This window comes from Gavia stellata, chromosome Z (genome assembly GCF_030936135.1).
Source record: "Gavia stellata isolate bGavSte3 chromosome Z, bGavSte3.hap2, whole genome shotgun sequence".
Taxonomy (NCBI): domain Eukaryota; kingdom Metazoa; phylum Chordata; class Aves; order Gaviiformes; family Gaviidae; genus Gavia; species Gavia stellata.
The window spans coordinates 49,424,069-49,441,699 of record NC_082637.1 but is presented as its reverse complement, the minus strand read 5'-3'; the positions used below and the strand labels follow the sequence as shown (position 1 = coordinate 49,441,699).

General features: G+C 36.6%; 1 protein-coding gene across 1 annotated transcript in view; it reads left to right on the top strand.

The window, feature by feature from the left end:
• Positions 1-8,343, top strand: part of MFSD14B (major facilitator superfamily domain containing 14B) — a 33,589-nt gene extending 25,246 nt beyond the window's left edge. The window contains exons 10-12 of the mRNA XM_059833534.1: positions 338-435; positions 2,260-2,417; positions 6,704-8,343. Of these exons, the coding sequence (XP_059689517.1) occupies positions 338-435; positions 2,260-2,417; positions 6,704-6,907 (460 nt within the window). The 3' untranslated portion in view covers positions 6,908-8,343. The remainder of the gene's footprint in view (positions 1-337; positions 436-2,259; positions 2,418-6,703) is intronic.
• Positions 8,344-17,631: the final 9,288 nt, after the last annotated feature.

Here is a 17,631-nt window from a genome sequence, read left to right as displayed (position 1 = left end):
GCCTCACTGGAACACCTTGTGCAATTGTTCCCTTGTACAGCCTTTCGAGAGGGAAAACCTGTGCATCCCTTTGCTCCCACTCCTTTCTTTTCCTTTGCTGTAATAGCTAGTGTAGAATTGAATGCGCTTCTGTTCCAACAAGCTCAGGGTAATTTGTGGGAGGGCAGCAGGAAGAAGGTCCTGACCAGATAATTTCCAGTCTTTAGGTATTTTAATAGGAGGACTTTTGAAAGAGCATTAAGCCTTAAATGATGGTACCCTTGTGGCTTTTTTTGGGGGGTAGGGAGTAATTATATGGGCAATCTAATTTTTAATTCAAAATGTGTATTTAATACAGGATGATGTGGGCAGCAGGAGCTGTAGCAGCAATGTCAAGCATTACGTTCCCAGCAATCAGTGCTCTGGTTTCACGAAATGCAGAGTCAGATCAACAAGGTGAGTATTGATTGAATTTCTGTTTCAGCATCAGCCTGCTTTCTTGGATGACTCTTCTGGCTAGAAAGCAGAATACTTATCTAGGTGTACTTTTCAAATATGTTGAGTAATGAGCTTCTTTGGTAGTAGCTGTGAAAGTCTGCCAATCTATGTAGAGAGGAAGGAGGTACGCATTTATCGAATTTGCATTGCAAAATGCATAGTTTCTGTTTGACCAGCTACTTCTCTTCTAGCTTCCTGTAAAAGTACTACAAAAGCAACAAAAACAGATGTGGTAACTTTCATGTTTTTTTCTTCCTCTTTTCTTAATAAAAGTAATATTCTCTAAGTAGATAGTGAGCATTAATGTAACAATATAATCTTTTTAATCGAAACTAAAACCACATTTTTCCAGATTAAAATAAGCCTATAGAAGAAGCTCTATTCTGTGTGGAAAAGTTGGCCCTATTTGCTATAATACTTCAGATTTTCAAGGAATAGAAAAGGAAGCTTAAGTAAATAGTTGATCTGAGAAGACAGAAAAAGTCAATGATTTTGATGTGAAGGTGAACAAACAATCAGAAATAACTCTTCATTTAAAATGATGTGAGGGAAGGAGTCATCACAAAGTATAACACTGGTGTATAATAACTGAATTTAGTGTTTTCTTTAAAAAAAATCCTGTACGTATAAATCGTAATTATCAGTCTTGCTTTAACATTGTACAACTTGAAGTTAGATAAGTGCAGTTAATATGGGAGGTACAAAGGAGGTGCAGTTCTAGGAGGCAGATTTCTATTGAGTTTAAAAGGTGCAAAAGACAGTATTTTTCACGTTTTTTTTTATCATTCCCCTCTTCCCGATTTTTGTTCCTAATAGAAAAATTTAAAAGTTTTTTAAAATATTTGTTTTCTATTTATGTCATTAAATGAATAATTAAGTTGACAGAAGCCATTGATCTTTCATTTTACACAGAGGAAGCTACTGTTAATAGCTCAGGCATGCAGTAGTTTCTAGAGTGAAGTTTTGCCACCTAGTGGCACGAAGATTGTAAGCTTACATGACAACCTATGAAGAAAAAAACTTGGACAACTTTCTTTTTGGCATGTTTTCTTTCCTTCCATTTTACAAGTGAATGCCTTAAGAAGGAAGGGGATACACAGACGACTAATACTGTAAAAATAGTCTAGAATCTTAATCTGTAAGATCATCAAAAAACTTCTTACACTGTTGTCACAATCACTTAATGAAGTTGAAACAGAAATACACCCATAGAACTTTGATTAATCAAGCTGTTAAAGTAATGTAATGTAAAACTGCAGCCAATCTAGTGTCGTCAATTTACTGCAGTACTGCTGAATTTACTGCCCCGAATAAGTTACTTGGTAGTTAAATAAATTCTGGTTTTAGACTGGTGAAGGGAAGAAATCTGTTACAGTTTGTGCATATTTTGCCAATAAAAACCTCTAACACATAGATATATTACTCTAAATTTCACTTGAAAATAAATTGAGCGGGTACCACACTTAATGTCTGCTTTCTTCATTGTAGGCTTTGGGTGAGGGTGGAAGAACGCTAATACAGAGAATTAGACTTGCACATAAATTTAGTCACTCATATTCAAAACTCATATCACTTCCACTAGCATGCGAGTACAGTGACAGAACTGTGGTCATGCAGAGGATTATTTTAATCCAGGAGAGTTGTCTTCAATGTATTTCTTAAGATCTTAGTATGTAGAAATAATGATGAGATGTGCTGTTTTGGAACAGCCTTTAGAATAGTGTTTTATTCTTGATTTAAAAAAAAAAAATCCTATACTTACATTTTTTTTTTCTTCATTAGGTGTTGTCCAGGGAATAATAACTGGAATAAGAGGTCTGTGCAATGGCCTGGGACCAGCACTCTATGGCTTTATTTTCTTTCTCTTTCATGTGGAGCTCAATGAATTGCCACCTGATCAGACTTCTGGAAAAAAAGCAATGCAAGATCCCAGTGATGAGGCAAGTTTAAAATTTGGTGTGAAGTTTACAGTGTAGAACTCATAAGGGTAAAAATCTGTAATTTTTGGTTGATTTAAAATCTTGATACCTAATTCTTGAACTACTTAATTCTTACTTGTCAGCATTATTGAAATATTAAGTTAGCTTATAATTTAAATTTGATAGTAAATATTTAGATTTAAAGTAGTAGCAGCTTTGGTTTCAGTATTCTAATGGAACCAGTTAACTTCCTTTGATGTAAATCTACTCAAAACACAGCTGTAATCCTGAATTACAGTGAAACATGAAATTTTGACAATAGGAAGGTAATTTTTGGTAACTCAGTAAATTTTAACAAGTTTATCTTTGAGTCTCACAGCAATAGGTTAATTATTCACATATACAGTAATTCAGTATACAGTTGAGATACATGTATTTTTTTTCAATGGCAGTAACAATGCTGTTCATCACTTTTTTCCTTACCTGTATGAACCTTGGGGAGGAGGGGAGAAGTCAGTCCTATACAATGTTTCTTTGGGACTCCCGTCAGTCTTTTCTAGTATTCCTTCCATCTTTGTTTCAGGTCTGCATTTTTGTCTGCTTTGTTCTTTCTTATCTGGCTTCGAAAATACCAAATATATGCTTACCAGAGTTTGGCGAATCTTATGGACCCTTTTTTTTTTTTTAGTTTGATTGCTCTGACCTCTTCAGCTATAATTTCATTGCTTTCTCAAAATACTAAGAAAGGACTTTTCAGAGAGCTGATGATCTCTTAGCTCGTAATTAAGCTGATTAAGAAAAACAACAGATTAGCTGAATATGTAAATAACTGGTGTCTGTTACTGTGGAAACAACCGATTTTTGTTCATCTCCCAGTCCGTGTATCTTTCCAGGTATTAACTGTAACCAGTGCTTGAACATACTGCTCACTGCTGTACCTATGGTGAGGTGCTCCATAATTTACTTAAGCAAACTGAGTAGAGTTTTTAGAGTAAGGAGGGCAAGGACACTCTTTTTGTTGTACAAAATGGGAAAACCTTTATAATCATGATTTCAGGTTTTCAAGAGCTTTGTCATGCTTCCACTAGTTAAAATTTCGCTCTTGAACTCTTGTTTTTTTTAAAGCATCGAATCACATAAGCTTTTCTTGGGGGAAGGGAGTGTGTTGGCTTTTGAGCTTCTACACACATTTCTGTTACAAGTAATTTCAGCATGTTGTTACTTTAAGAATATCCGTGTGTGTTTTTTCTTGAAGTGGACCGGATATATTACAGTGGAGCAACTGACAGTTCCAGTAAGTTATAAATGAGTCAAAACTTCTGTTGTGGCATTTTCTAAAGCTTATGGTAGCAGAAATTCCTGTGCTGAAGCCTAATGTATGAGCTTCCTTATAAAATAATGATTTTTCTAAGCTGTAAGGGTAAATTAAATCGTTGTTTCAGGTGTCCTTGTTTTCTTGAAAAGCTACGTAAGTAGACATTTTTTAGTGAGCAGTACAGCAAAATCAGTAAGTATTTGCACAACTAAGTTGGCTTTTTATTCTGATTTCAGTGGGACAGCTTTTATGTTTAATTATGTATGTACTCATAAGCTTTGTTAAATGTCTGTAATTACATCTCTCCCTGTTGAAAGTTACCAGGCGGCTAACACGTAAAACCATCATTCAGGAAAACAACAATACATTTTTTTTCCTACTAATTCTTATGTTCAAGTCTAATGTAATAGTGGGAAAGAATTTTGCAATTTATGTATTATATAGCTTTAAAAATTTATCTAAGTAAGTAAAATGAGTGGAAGTAAAAACCAGGTAGTGCACCAAGATTAGACAAGGAAATTAGCAAATGTGTACAAGCCTAGCTTACAACAGTAGTACCTTGGATTTGCAAGGCCCAAATGCAAGCTACCTGTCTCTTGACAGTGTTTTAAATTGATAACTAGGAGTTGCTTTACAGATACACGTATTTTGAAAAATGTTTTCTTGAGTTTATTAAATATTAATAAATGTTCACTAAGAAGCATTTTAATAAGTTTAAATGGTCAAGTACCTTGTTTTAAAAAGTTACTAGATGTCTGTGGAACTGCAGTTAACTGATAAAATGTGTTTTAGTCTGTGACAAGCATTGTTAATTTCTTCTTTTTTTTTTTTTGATGCTTAAGCTTGTATTCTACCCCTGCTTGTCAAAGGCAGTGCGTCTATAGGAACTGAACTGAGAATGCGCTTTTACTGTGCTGAACCTTGATCAAAACCAGGGTGCTGTTGAGGTGAATTAAAAACAGTTCTTCCTCCTTTGTTTCCACTACTCTAATACTGGGTGTTACTGCAACTGCAGGAATTTTTTTTTTTTAAGTTGTTATCAGAAGTAGGTTATTTATATAGGTATTGTTAAAATTATTAATGTGAAGAACAAATTTGTTTTTGTAACTTGTAACACGTTCTACTTTGAGGGAAAGCTGTCTTGTCCTCTTTAAAAAAAAAAAAAAGTTTAACTTAACCAGTGACTATTGTCATGATTTAGTATTGTACCTTTCAGATATAAAGTCTTCTGTATTCACTGATGGACAGAGTGCTAAAACAAGTTGTTAAATATAATGGTTCTGTAAACTTCCATAATTAAACAGTGGTGAGAGGAAAGTCTGGATGCAAATTTCAGTTATTTAACGTGTAGAGTAAATGGAGGAGAATACATCCTAGTGGTCATTTCTTGTCGTTTTTTTAAACAGCTTGAACTTAATTTTTTTCTTTTTTTGACTTGCCTTTTAAGTATTAATTTCTGTTATTCTAGAGGACTTAAGAATAGGATTTTACTGAATTTTTTTTTTCTCATAAAAGTGGGAGATCTGCAGTGTTACCACAGGTCACACTTGTGATTCTCTTCTATCAAAGAAAAGATCTGATGCACCTATTTGGGAAGGATTGCATATCTGCTCTACAGAGCATAAGTAGTAAAAGTTAAGCATATCTGTCTTAATTCCTGTTTAAATAACTGTTTTCAAAACTGGAGAGCCTGAAGAGGCGAGTGGGGTTGCATCATTATAATTATCCGCAGGGAGCCCTTACAGCAAACAGTGCAGTCATAGGCTGTGTTTGGAGAGTAATGATAATACTTGGCAATGCAATGAGTAAGGACTGCTTTTCAAAACTTCTTACTCTCTTCGGTGAACTGCAATAGTGGAATATTCAAAAGCTACTCAGATAAATCAGCTGTTATACTACAGATGAGGATATTAATTTATGGAAGTTTATTACATTCTTTAAGTACTTGTGGGCTTAGCACCACCTGAAGATTTAAGTAATATTGTTAATATAAACTATTATTATGATTATATACTTTAAATTTAGAGACCACCAGCTGAAAAATTACGCCTCTGCTTGTAACAAGAGTTGAAACAAGGGAAATATCCTGTTACTGTATGCTTAATTGCAGCTACTTTCTCACTTCATATTAGAAAAACTTCTGCATTTCATTTGGTAGGAGAAAAGTACACTGGATTGACAAATTTCATCTTCTGATTTTTATTTAGTTTTAGTTGATGAAAATACAGTAAAGTTGTTTAAGATTAAAGAAAAAAATTGCTGGATTGCTGGCACCTTCTTTTGTAGAGTTTTGTCATCAAACTTAGCTGGTTTAAAATTAGTCTTACAACCTTTCTGGTGCTTGTTTTTAATTGTGGTTATGAAATGTGGATAAGTTGTGTTTTAAATCTTAAAATAAACTGCTAGAAGCAAGAGAGAATAACTCCAAATACCAAGTTATACATGCCAGCAACCTGTGTTTGCAGTGAGAATGGTATGTACTGCATAGGCTGCTGTTACTTTCCTCACTCATATATTAGTTTTTGGGGGTGTTTGTTTCTTCAGCTAACTTGATTCTGAAGTATGTCAGCCATGGAAGCAAGTGGAAAAAGTGAAGTTAAGTTAAAGATTTATTGAGCATTTGTACTTCTGGTGTTGAAACCTTATCCTATTAATCTTCAGAGGAGTCTTGCTGGCATGTTACCTAAAGAAAAAAAATTACAAAGAAGCATCAGTCAATGTCTGGTTTATCTGCTAAGCAATCCTCTTGTCAACTGATAGTTTTGTGCATGTTTCTGTTTTTTAGATCAATGTGGAGATCAGGTGAGGAGTTCTTAGGGAATGTAGATGCAGAAAATTCATGTTTCAGTGCACATATGAGCTTGTTTGCAATAAACTTTATAGTCACTGTAAATATGTCTCCCATTATTTCCTGCCTTAATGGTATAGTTCTTAATGCAGAAGTTAACGTCTAAAACCTCATGGTTTCTTTGATATGTTTGTTTTCCTGCAGAGAGCAATCATTCCTGGTCCACCCTTCCTGGTTGGAGCATGCATTGTTCTTCTGGCTTTCCTAGTCGCCTTATTTATTCCTGAGCACAGCAAAGCCAGCAGTACCAGAAAACACAGCAACAGCATCAGCAGTACTCTGAATAACAATCTAGACCGAAGTAGTGAAGAGGACATTGAACCATTGCTGCAGGATAGCAGTGTATGAAGGCTAAATTCTGAGGAGACTACGGAACATATTCATGCACTGAACTGTGACTCCGGAAGCTTGGTGGGATGTACAGAGTATCTGGCCTCTGAAAGGAAGGCAGCTGTGTACAAGGGAAGGTCATGTGCTGTAGGATACTTGAGGTTGATACCATACTTGCAGGAGGGTTTGTTTAGCATGGCAGGTCACAACTAGGTGTGATTCCACCCAATATTGGACTGCAAATGCTATATCAAATCCTGGTATGGGGTAGGAGCCTGAATATACAGACATAATGGAATTTTTTTTAAAGTTTGGTTGTTTAATTCCCAAAGTTGTATGCAAAATAATCAGCTTTGAGGCAGAACAGTTTCTGCCACCACTGTTAAAGGTTGTTTTGTGTTTCTTATGCGTCTTGGCTGCATGTATGCCACATGTTGACCTCATGATGTGAGAGGGACTCATCTGTATAGTTCTGGTATCTGAAATTGTGGTTATCAAAAAAGTGATCAGATTTCCTGAAGACTCGTTCTCAAATACTGTTTAGTAACGAGAAGTGCAGTAGTTACCAGAAGGCAATGATGAAACTGAGATGACTTGTGAGAGTGTATGATTGCACATGACAGTCATTACCCATAAATGAAGGTCATATTGAAGTCTTAAACCCACATTCCAGAACAATCAGTTCTGAGCAGTTAAAGCAAATACAGATGGCACCTGAGAGCACTGTTCGCATTAATGTTTTGCTGATTAAAAATAGAATTTTAATTATAAAGTGAGCAGAGTCAGAAATATGGACACTCCTGACTTCTGAGGCAGGAAAAACAGTGGGTGCCAGAGTAGTTTACATCAAGAAATATGTATATTTATTGCATTTTGTCACTTTATCTGCCATATGAAATAATCTTTCCTATTAATTCTTTTCACCCCTGCCTTAACTGCTACTTAGTGTTCAGTTATTAATCATCTCTAGCCTTCATATCACTGTCTTATCTGCTTAGTCTTATGGATATATTCATATCAAATTTCCTTTCTAAAAGATGCTTTAAAAGAGTTATGAATGGCTAAAAATGTACTAATTTTTAGAGACATTTTATGAGAAATACACAGATTTATATGTATTTTGCTGCAGTGTAACTGGACCATTAAACCCAACTTTATTGAAGTACTCCTATGAATGTTTTATATGTATGCAATATATGTAGATATTTGTAAGGAGTTTTAATTTTTCCAGATGGGGTGCTGTGTAAATCATGTATTTATAAATGTAATGAGGGTACTGACAGATATACAGTTTTTTAAAAGGATTGTGTATTGACTGAACAAATTTTAAATATATATTTTGAAACTTGTTCCACATTGAGCAGAAATAACAAACCTTTTGTACTATGCGATTTGGTTTTTAAGTTAATAAGCTTCCTAATGCATAATAAATCTGCATCTTAAGCTTTCTAGGTTTCATGTGTAAGTCTGTGTTCTTCCAAGTTCACTGTTGCGCCTTCGCTGATTCAGAACAGAAGTGGTTTAATCCTAGTGCTGGATTACAGTACCCGAATTCCTATTGTACTGCCGCGTTGTGTCTGTGTGATCAAGCATGTTGAAAAGCATGCTTTGCTCAGAAGTCCATTTGGTGTCTGACATGGTGTCCACTGGGGTAGAGAAGTGGAAAGAGTGGAAGGCAGTCAGTTTTTAAAAAAAAAAAAAAAAAAGGCATTACTGATCTGAACAATACTACAGAATTAAGATGCTTTTTCTGATGAGGCTTAGGTGTTTGTTTCACTTTGAATTACTTGGAATTCAAGCCTGGGCTTTTGTGCTGGATATTTTATTTTTGCTGCAGGCCAGACTGCAGTCAAGTAGGCTTTGCATGATCCTAGTGTAGAGTATCTTAAACTTGGTGTGGAACTTAACACTAACATACAGTATGATGTCTTAAAAGTAGCAGGTGTCAAATTTTTTACTGCTAATAATATTCCAGCAATGGACCAGATTTTGAATTTTTAAAGTAGAATCTCAGAATCACAGAATGGTTGGGGTTAGAAGGGATCTTTAAAGATCATGGGGCAGGGATATTTTTCACTAGATCAGGTTGCTCAAAGCCCTGTCCAGCCTGACCTTGAATGCTTCCAGGAGGTGGGGCATCCACAACTTCTCTGGGCAACCTGTTGAGGTGTCTCACTACCCTCATTGTAAAAAATTTCTTCCTTTTGTCCAATCCAAACTTACCCTATTCAGTTTAAAACTGTTGCCCCTTGTCCTGTCACTGCAGGCCCTGGTGAAATGTTTCTCTCTGTCTTTCTTATAAGCCTCCTTTATCTACTGAAGGGGTCTGTCCAAAGCCTTATCTTCTCCAGGCTGAACAACCCCAAATCTCTCAGCCTTTCTTTATAGGAGAGCTGTTCCAGCCTTCTTAGCATTTTCATGGCCCTCCTCTGGACCTGCTCTAACAGGTCCATGTCTGTCTTGTGCTGGGGAACCCAGAGCTGGATGCAAAAAATATTTTGAGCATGCACCTATACTGTATATATTTATAAATTATGTATGTGTACTGCCTTACTAATAAAGTACATTATAAAAATAAAAAGGTGAGATACAGATTAAGTAAACAATTCCAAAATATTTTTATTAGTGGTACGAAATAACTTTTTGCTCTCACTAGAAAATTAATAAATAAGTGATGCTGTGGAATATGCTTCATTATTTTTCAAAACCTTGGTTTAACACTGTGGTAAAGAGATTCAAAGGTCTGGTTTTAAGTTCAATTTATTTTGATACTTGGTTTTAATGGCTGTCATTGCTGAAGAATATACCTCACAAAGATACATAGATCCAAACTGAAGAAGTGCAGTGGTGGCTGTGCTTACTAAATAATTTTTCAATCCCATACACCAGTTATGCAAAGGTGTTTATTAAAATTTGGCTAGTAAGTTTCCATCTTCCCTGATGTCAATCAGTTGTTCTTGCAAGCTAACTGGAAGGTTTTGAATTTTTGTGTTTTTTAACAAATGGATTGAAAACCCACTAAAAAATTTAGAAGATTTTTAAACAGGTTAGAAAATTATTTCCAAGTTTGAGTGTACAGGTACAAGAGTTCTTACAGGTGACACCTTTGCACTGCTTTTGCAACAAAATCTCATGATGATGGAAACTTTTCCAAACTTGTATTTTCAAAATGCTCCATACAATGAGTTTCTTTAAAAAAAGTTATTTTCTCACTCATTGTTAAAACATCACCTTTACCTTGAAGCGACAGGTTATATGTTTTTATTTTTCTAAAATACTGGCCTAGGTAGCATAGTACTGACAAGCCCTTTTCATCACAGAAAAGGTCAGTAGATTAGGAACACTTGCTTGTCTTTCTGCGAAAGAAAAATGTGTGCTCATCTTTAAGTTTGACAACTCTTTTAAGCACTTTGCCACAAGACAACCAATGAACCTTTGTCATGCAGAAGACTTTCATGGTCACTCCCCATCTCTTTCCAAGGTATTTTAAAGATTCTAGTGTTGAAAGGTCTTGTTTTTATAAAATTAACCACATTGATGACATCTTGTACCACTTTGTGTGCTTCTGGCTCCAACTTACTTGCTGCACTAGCTTACCCATAAGTGATCCAGTGAATGAATTACACTATGGCTGTAACCTTATTCCGGGAGCCTTATTTTATTCCAGTCAAAGCAGCCACTCCATCAGTGGTTACACTTGTACAGTTTTTCCATGAAACATCATTTTTATTAAAGAAACTGCTTACTGTTGAGAATATATCTTCTCCAGTACATCTTCCCTTTAGTGACTCACAAAAAGTTGTTCATGTATTTTGTCATTTAAAAAATCTAGCCAATACCATAAACTGAGACACCTGTATTTTCATCCAACTGTGTAAGACTTGTTTCTTCAAACCTTCAGCAATTGTTTCTATGAAATTTTGTAAAGTACTGGATTGAGTATCACATGACTTTAAACATCGCTGAAAAAACTTGTAAAGGTTTGTCTTCATATCCTGCATGGTTAGTTTTTAAATGCCGTGCTAATCCTGATGGCTTCATACTATTATTAGCTAATGCCTAAAGGCACAATATATGCTTAAACTGAGGTTCATTGTTAGCGATAGTGGATGTAAATTCATATTTCAAATAGTTGTCTTGATAGTTCCGAATTTTTTTGGCCAAATTTTTGTCATAACTGATTAGATTGTCATTGATACTACCAGGCAACGTGGTTGATGAAGGGCTTGTACTAGGAGCAGAAGTGTCAGCTCTGCAACTTTCTTGTTTGCTTGTGCTCGTATTATCAGTATTACCTTCAATCTGTGGGGTTTTTTTCAGGAATCTTTTTAAGCCACTTGGTAATTTTGTGAGGGTTAGTTTAGTTACAACTAAATAATACAATCCATAGATCCACTTAACTAGGCACACTTAAACTGTAATGTCACAGTACGCTGAAAGTGACTGAATGAGTGAGGGTGCCACTGTCAATCCCCCTCTGTGTTGTGAAGCACACACTTTTCCCCAAGGATACCTTGTGTACTGTCTACATGATGTATGACCATCTGACATACAGATGAAATGAGGGTGCCCTTTTCAAGACATACTAAGTATTAGTAAAGCTTGATTTCTTTCTTACTTTTTTAGATAAAAAATAAACAGAAGTTCTAATATTTTCTTCCTGCACCCCAGTGGATTGCCTTGCACTCCCCCAGAGTGTTCAGCCCCTAGTTGGGAGACCAGACATGTTTTATTGTAATGCAAGAATGTGCCGTAACAGTAAGACTTCCTCAGAGAGTTAATGGGCGTGCTTCTTTAGGGCAGCTGCTGGTCTTCATTTGTGTTGAGCTGTGCTTCCCTGATCCAGAGAAACAAAGTTTTAGTTGTTCTGGTGCAATGTATCTTTCTTCTTTTTTCAGGAGAAATCAAGAGTCCTGCCCTCACAAAAGCAGGGGAGGGGAGGAGGGAAGAGAGATGAAAGATCTAGAAAACTGTGCTTAGGATACTTTTTTCCTTTTCTTCTTCCTCTGTGCAGAGATTTTGTGCTGCTGTGTACATGCATTTATCACAAAAATATGATGTTACTGTACTTTGATTATAACATACTGGGAGATTATAAAACAACCTAGATCTATGGCTTGGATTGTTGAAAGAAGTGTGTTAACCAATCTGTTTTATATACTGGTATCAGAATGTCTTAACAAGAAAAGAATTTGTTTTAAAAAGTGGTTCAAAAAGTCTCCTGCTCAGTCTTCCCTGTTGATGTGGTCCACAAGCCTTCACTTACACGATCTTCCAAGCTTAATTGGCTAAGCTCAGACACTTCCTAGTCAATCTGAAAATGTTTGGGCACCAGGATGAGAGACAAGCAGAATAGCCTATTTTTTATATGATTGAGGAAAATGACCATGATTTTTAGTCCTCTGTTTATTTGCATACTGTCTCACGTGTTGTGTTTCAGGAGCTTGGTGGTGAGGCGACTGATCTAAGAGTAGAGGTAAAGGCTTGAATCCCATGTGTTTAAATAACTATATTAAACCACCTTTTTATTTTCTAGACAATTTCTCTTGAATAAATGTTGCAGAAAAGAAGGTACTATTTGTCTTCTCTCATTGCCTCAGAAGAAGAACAGTCTTGCTCTGTTCTCTAAAAGAACACTTGGCAGTAAGAGGATGGAAGATGCTGGGCAAGGTTCAAGACACACTCCCAGGCCTAGCATTGCTACTCCCTGGCCCTTGCAGTCTGTGTATTTTGTGTTGATATAAAGATGCCTCTATCTTATATATCGCATATTCAGCATCAGCACCTTAAAGCAAGAGTGTTAAAATCCTTAATTTGAAAGTAATTGTTGGGTCAATTGTTGTTGAATCCCTGAGAAGTATAGAGCTCGGTAGTGTAAATGCAATCGACTGAATTAGGTCCTAACAATTTTGAAGTCAGAATATTTTATATAACCCTTGGTTTTGTTGGCAGGGAACAATGGCCACTTCTGATTGCATACCCAAATGAGAATTTAGGCTTACGGATTTCAGAAAGTTGCCTCTATCTGAAGTGTCCCTTAATTGCTGCCTTACTTACCCCTTAATGTTTATGTATCAGTATAATTGTGTGAGAAACGGGCTCTAAAGGAGACTGCGCTGCTAGCTCTGCTACATCTGAATGAAGGCAGAAATCTGCTCAGAAGGACCTTATTTAGTGATGATGCAACAAAAACTGACAATGAACAACAGGCAAGGAGCATTAGCCATGTCAAATGACTTCACTACGCATGTGGAAAGTGTTGATGTTCTTGAAAAATTTGCTGTGGTTGTATTGTTTTGTCCAGAAAATCTTACAGGCAGATTTTATCTTATAGGCAACTATTTTTCTTTCCCTTCTCCTCCTCCCAGTTTTGATAAAGAGTATTTTTAAGCATATTTTTATGCTTTGCAGCAAAATTCTGCAGTCTTTTCTTAAAGTGATGAGTTCTCTTTTGTTAGAGATGCTTAATCATATATGGAGCTGTCTGCTGTACAGTATGCAGATGCCACTTTTGACAACTTGATGCCTTTTCTCAGAGCAGTGATTCAAACATCTCTGTGAAAAATAGTGAAGGAAAAAAACATGACAAAATTGTTGTAGTAAGAGAGTGAAGTGTTAAGCGCTGAAGAAAAAATGAAGCATCCAGGTCTAAGCATCCTTCCATGTTTCTTAAAGCTCCAAAGCAGTTTTTTCTTGCTGGTTTACTTCTTTATGCTTGCATGATAACTGAAACGTATTTTTGTGATCATTGGCTGCATCTGTAACTGGCTTATAAGCAGCTGCAACTTCTCTAGGCTTGCCCAGCTAGCCCTCTAGCCCATACACTTTGTGCTCATGCTTAAGTGCATTGGGAGTTTTAACTCATTGCAGCTAGTGATCCCAGAAAGTTTTAAACATGCATTTAAGTGCTAGTAGAATACTTTAAATACAATATTTAAAGAAGTGTACAAAAGGCATGCATTTTATATTTTTGTTACCACTGAGAGAGAAATAAAACGAAGATCGAGGAATACAAATGTTCACTAGACTATGCCACCTAAAGCCAATGGCATTCTGCAGATCCTTGTCAGGCACGCATTTTGACCTCTGAGAGAGGTGGCAGGCCTCTGTGCAGTCTTTAGAGGAAAGAGCTGTTTGCAGAGCTGCTTATTCGTGATCTTAACTGGGTGGCTAAGGATTTAATGTGCTTGGACAATGGGTTTCCATTTTTCCTCAGGAAGCAAGCTTTCCCTGCTAATGAGTTAGCTTTCATTTTTCAAACATGAAGGCATATTGGGGCAAATATCTTGGGAAATATGGAGCACTGAAAACTCCTAGTGATTGTGGAACGAAGTAATCCAAAATAAATCCAGATTTTTTTATTTTTAATACAAATCACTTGAAAACAGAAGATGTGGCAAGATCAAGAGAAGAGTTCAGTTTCTAGTGTTTCAGAATAATTCTGAAATTATTTATCTGTATATGCAATACATCAGCAGCACCACAGCTGCCCTTCCTGAAGGTGAAAGAAAAGAAAAATGTGATAAAGGTCAGATTGTCAGGCAGCATATTATGAGCAAAACACTTTCCTAGGGTAGAGCCTCACCAAGAGTGGGCTGGTGCCACCTTGACATTACAGCATCTGTCAAAAGGAAAAACAACTCATGACTCTAGGCAATAACTGAAGGTAGTAAAAACAACCCATTTGCCCTATTTCTTCCGTCTCTAGTGGGGGGGGAAACGTCAAGCTACCGTGTAGCAATAATATTAAAAAGTTCTGCACAGGTGCCTCAAGCAGCTGGTTGAGGTCTTGGTCTTTTATTTTATTAGGAAAAACACAAAGGTAAAAGCTTATCTCTAAGTTTGTGGAAGGAGCCCAGGGCAAATATCTTTGAATTTATTTGCTTTTATTCAGTGTTGAATGTGGTTATATTTGGAAAAGGGGTCTATAAAAATGGAACAGGAAAGAGTCCATGTGTGCCTTTCGAGGTAATTTTTTCAAATTTTATTTTTAAATAGGATGTTTATTTTCACTTAATTGCAAAGACTCCAAACTCAACCTGAGATTTTCAACTTGTGCTGTTATATTTCTAACACAATTACCAGAAATGTTGATCCACCTAAGGTGAAGGGTAAGTGTAATAGTAGTGCATTTGAGATAGTGTGGGGTTACTGAAGACAGAGAAGGAAAGAAAGCAGCTTGACTTCCTTAACCAACTGAGTTTTCAAACCCGATAAAAATCTCATGAAGTGAGCTTTATCTGGAAGTTGATACAATAAAGATTAGCACTGGTTGCAAGAATGTTTTGTTAAAATCATTTAGTTAAAAAGTGCTTTTCTTGTAGTAAGACCTTGCTTTGAAATGAAGTATTTTTGCCATCCCATTGATCAATGACTTTGGCGAAGGTTGCATCTGAAATATATCTTGATTTTTAAAAAATTGATCCTGTGAATCAAAAGCTAGTACGAAAACCTGCACACCAATCTGGATCTCTGAAAACTGAAAAACTTGGCCTTCAAAGAAGAGAATTCAACCCCGTCTCACAGAGCCATTTTCCTGTGATACCCTGCGTGCCACAAGCTTCTCCAACATTCATTCATCCCCTCAGAGGAAAACTTACAGCTTCAGGTACCTTGTTCTTTAAAGCTGGGAGAGGCCAACTGCTGCAGTCTCAGGTGTCCATTTTGCAGCTGATTCCAGTAGGATATACTTCCTTAACTCCAGTGCTGTAAAAATGTCTTTTGTTTATGTGTTCATGCTCCAATATTTTTTTCCCCCTGAGATGACAGTTCTTTTCTGACCATGTGAGTTTTGAGAAGATTTCTAGTAGTTGGTACATGACGATGTTTAGCAGCAAATAACCATGCTTGAATAGGAGTGTTCAGATGCTTGTTGTCAGAGGAACGCTAGTGTAATGCTTTCTTGTGTCCTTTTTGTCCTGCATAAAAACGATCTGTAAGTCTAAGGAAAGGGTCACACCGGAGTGCTATTTAGAGCATTGGATGTGCTGGTCACTTAAGCCTTGACTGCATCATTTCTTTACTAGCCAAGGTTCAGCTGATTAATGCTGTTGACAGCAGGGGCTGGAAGTGCCTGACACTGCTAGTTGCAGCTGTCTAGAAAGCCTAGTGTTAGTAGTAAAAATATCAGAAGTCTTGACTTTTGTTGTCACAGTATTAGCCTTCACATCATGGTCTCAGGACTACTTCAAGGTGTAGGTGTCTTTGTAAAAAGATTCTACCACTTTCTTCCGAAGTAGAATTAGTCATAGGAGAAAATCTTAGCTGAGGAAGTAGCACATCCACCCACAAAACCCAGCATGTTGTAGAAAGTGCCTTAAGGCACTGAGTTTCAAATGCTTGGGTAAAACATCACACATACTTCTTGGATGTTAGTCTGAGACCTTGTAAGCTCTTTTAGAAAATACAATGCCTGCATTATGGCAAAAAGCTAGAACTATCTAAAAAAATATATCTGGCTTCACCTTTCAACTCGTAGGACCACAAAGAGCTTTACCAACTGGATGCAAACTGTTTCTAATGCCACATAAGACAACTCCCAGTAAAGGACACACTGAGGGAGCGAAGAGTTCTTGTGTTGACCTCTTTGAAAGTGCTAGTTGTGAAATCTGAGATCAGTTTCATTAATGCATTCTGTGGATGGACTAAAAATCCTCACCCAGTCATGCACAATGCAGTATAGTCTCTGTTCATATCTCGCAAAATTTTTAGTAAGCTTGTATAATTGTCTTCTGTGTGTGTACAGATTAGTCTGGATTTCACTAAACTGAAAAAAAAATCAAAAATAATAACCTTTTGTGCAGTGGAAATGTATTTGCCAAAGCAGGTGATGGAAAGTAGAACACGTTCCTGTTTTATAATTAAATGTGGCAAATAGCAGGAAACCTTTGGCGAGAGTCAGCTGTTGTGTTAAATGAACTTGTGATTGAAAGTAGTCAGACACAGGAGGAGCCTCGCTTCTGTGGGGTTAGATGGCTAAATTACTGAAAACCAAATGGAAATAAACTCAGTTAATTAATCTAAAAGAATGTATACAGATTTGTACCAAAAATATTAAGACTGGTATGACTGAAGTGTGAACACAAGAGTGTGTTAAAGCCTTAGAAACAAACAGGGGTATGGTATGTGTTAACTGCTACAGAACACTGTACATAGTTTCATTCATATGACTTGATTGCAAGAAGAAAAAACCTGAAATATTAATGCTGTCAAGGTGAGAGGTCTTGAGCCATAAAATACCCGTATTGGAAAACAAAAGAACCACAAGTCTCGTGCATTTTGCTTGAGGTTTACAAGGAGTGAGACAAGTTGCAGAGGTGAAAGATCCCATGAAGTGTCCACACTGAAGGATTATAAAAAGCACAAGTGTCCACACTGAAGGATTATAAAAACCACATCTGCCAGTCAGCGTGTCATAGTCAACCAAAAAGAAATCAAGATGTGTGAGAGCTGAATAGACAGCATTACTTGTCCTCCGTGTCGTGCCCAAGCTATCCTGGCCAGACTGCTTGGTTGCACGCCTTGGTGCTTGTTAGTATGCAATTGCATGCACAGTGTATCTGAGATAATTTTCTTAAATGAAATCACCTTCCTCTTCTGTATCATCTTGCATTGAATTTTGCTACATTAACTTCCCACAAAGAGAGGAGTGAGTTAAAAGCCCTGCAATGACTGATAGCATTTTAGTAGAGTGGGCGGTGGCTGGAGAGTGCTTTGTTCTGTGTCCACAAAAGTAAGTGGTG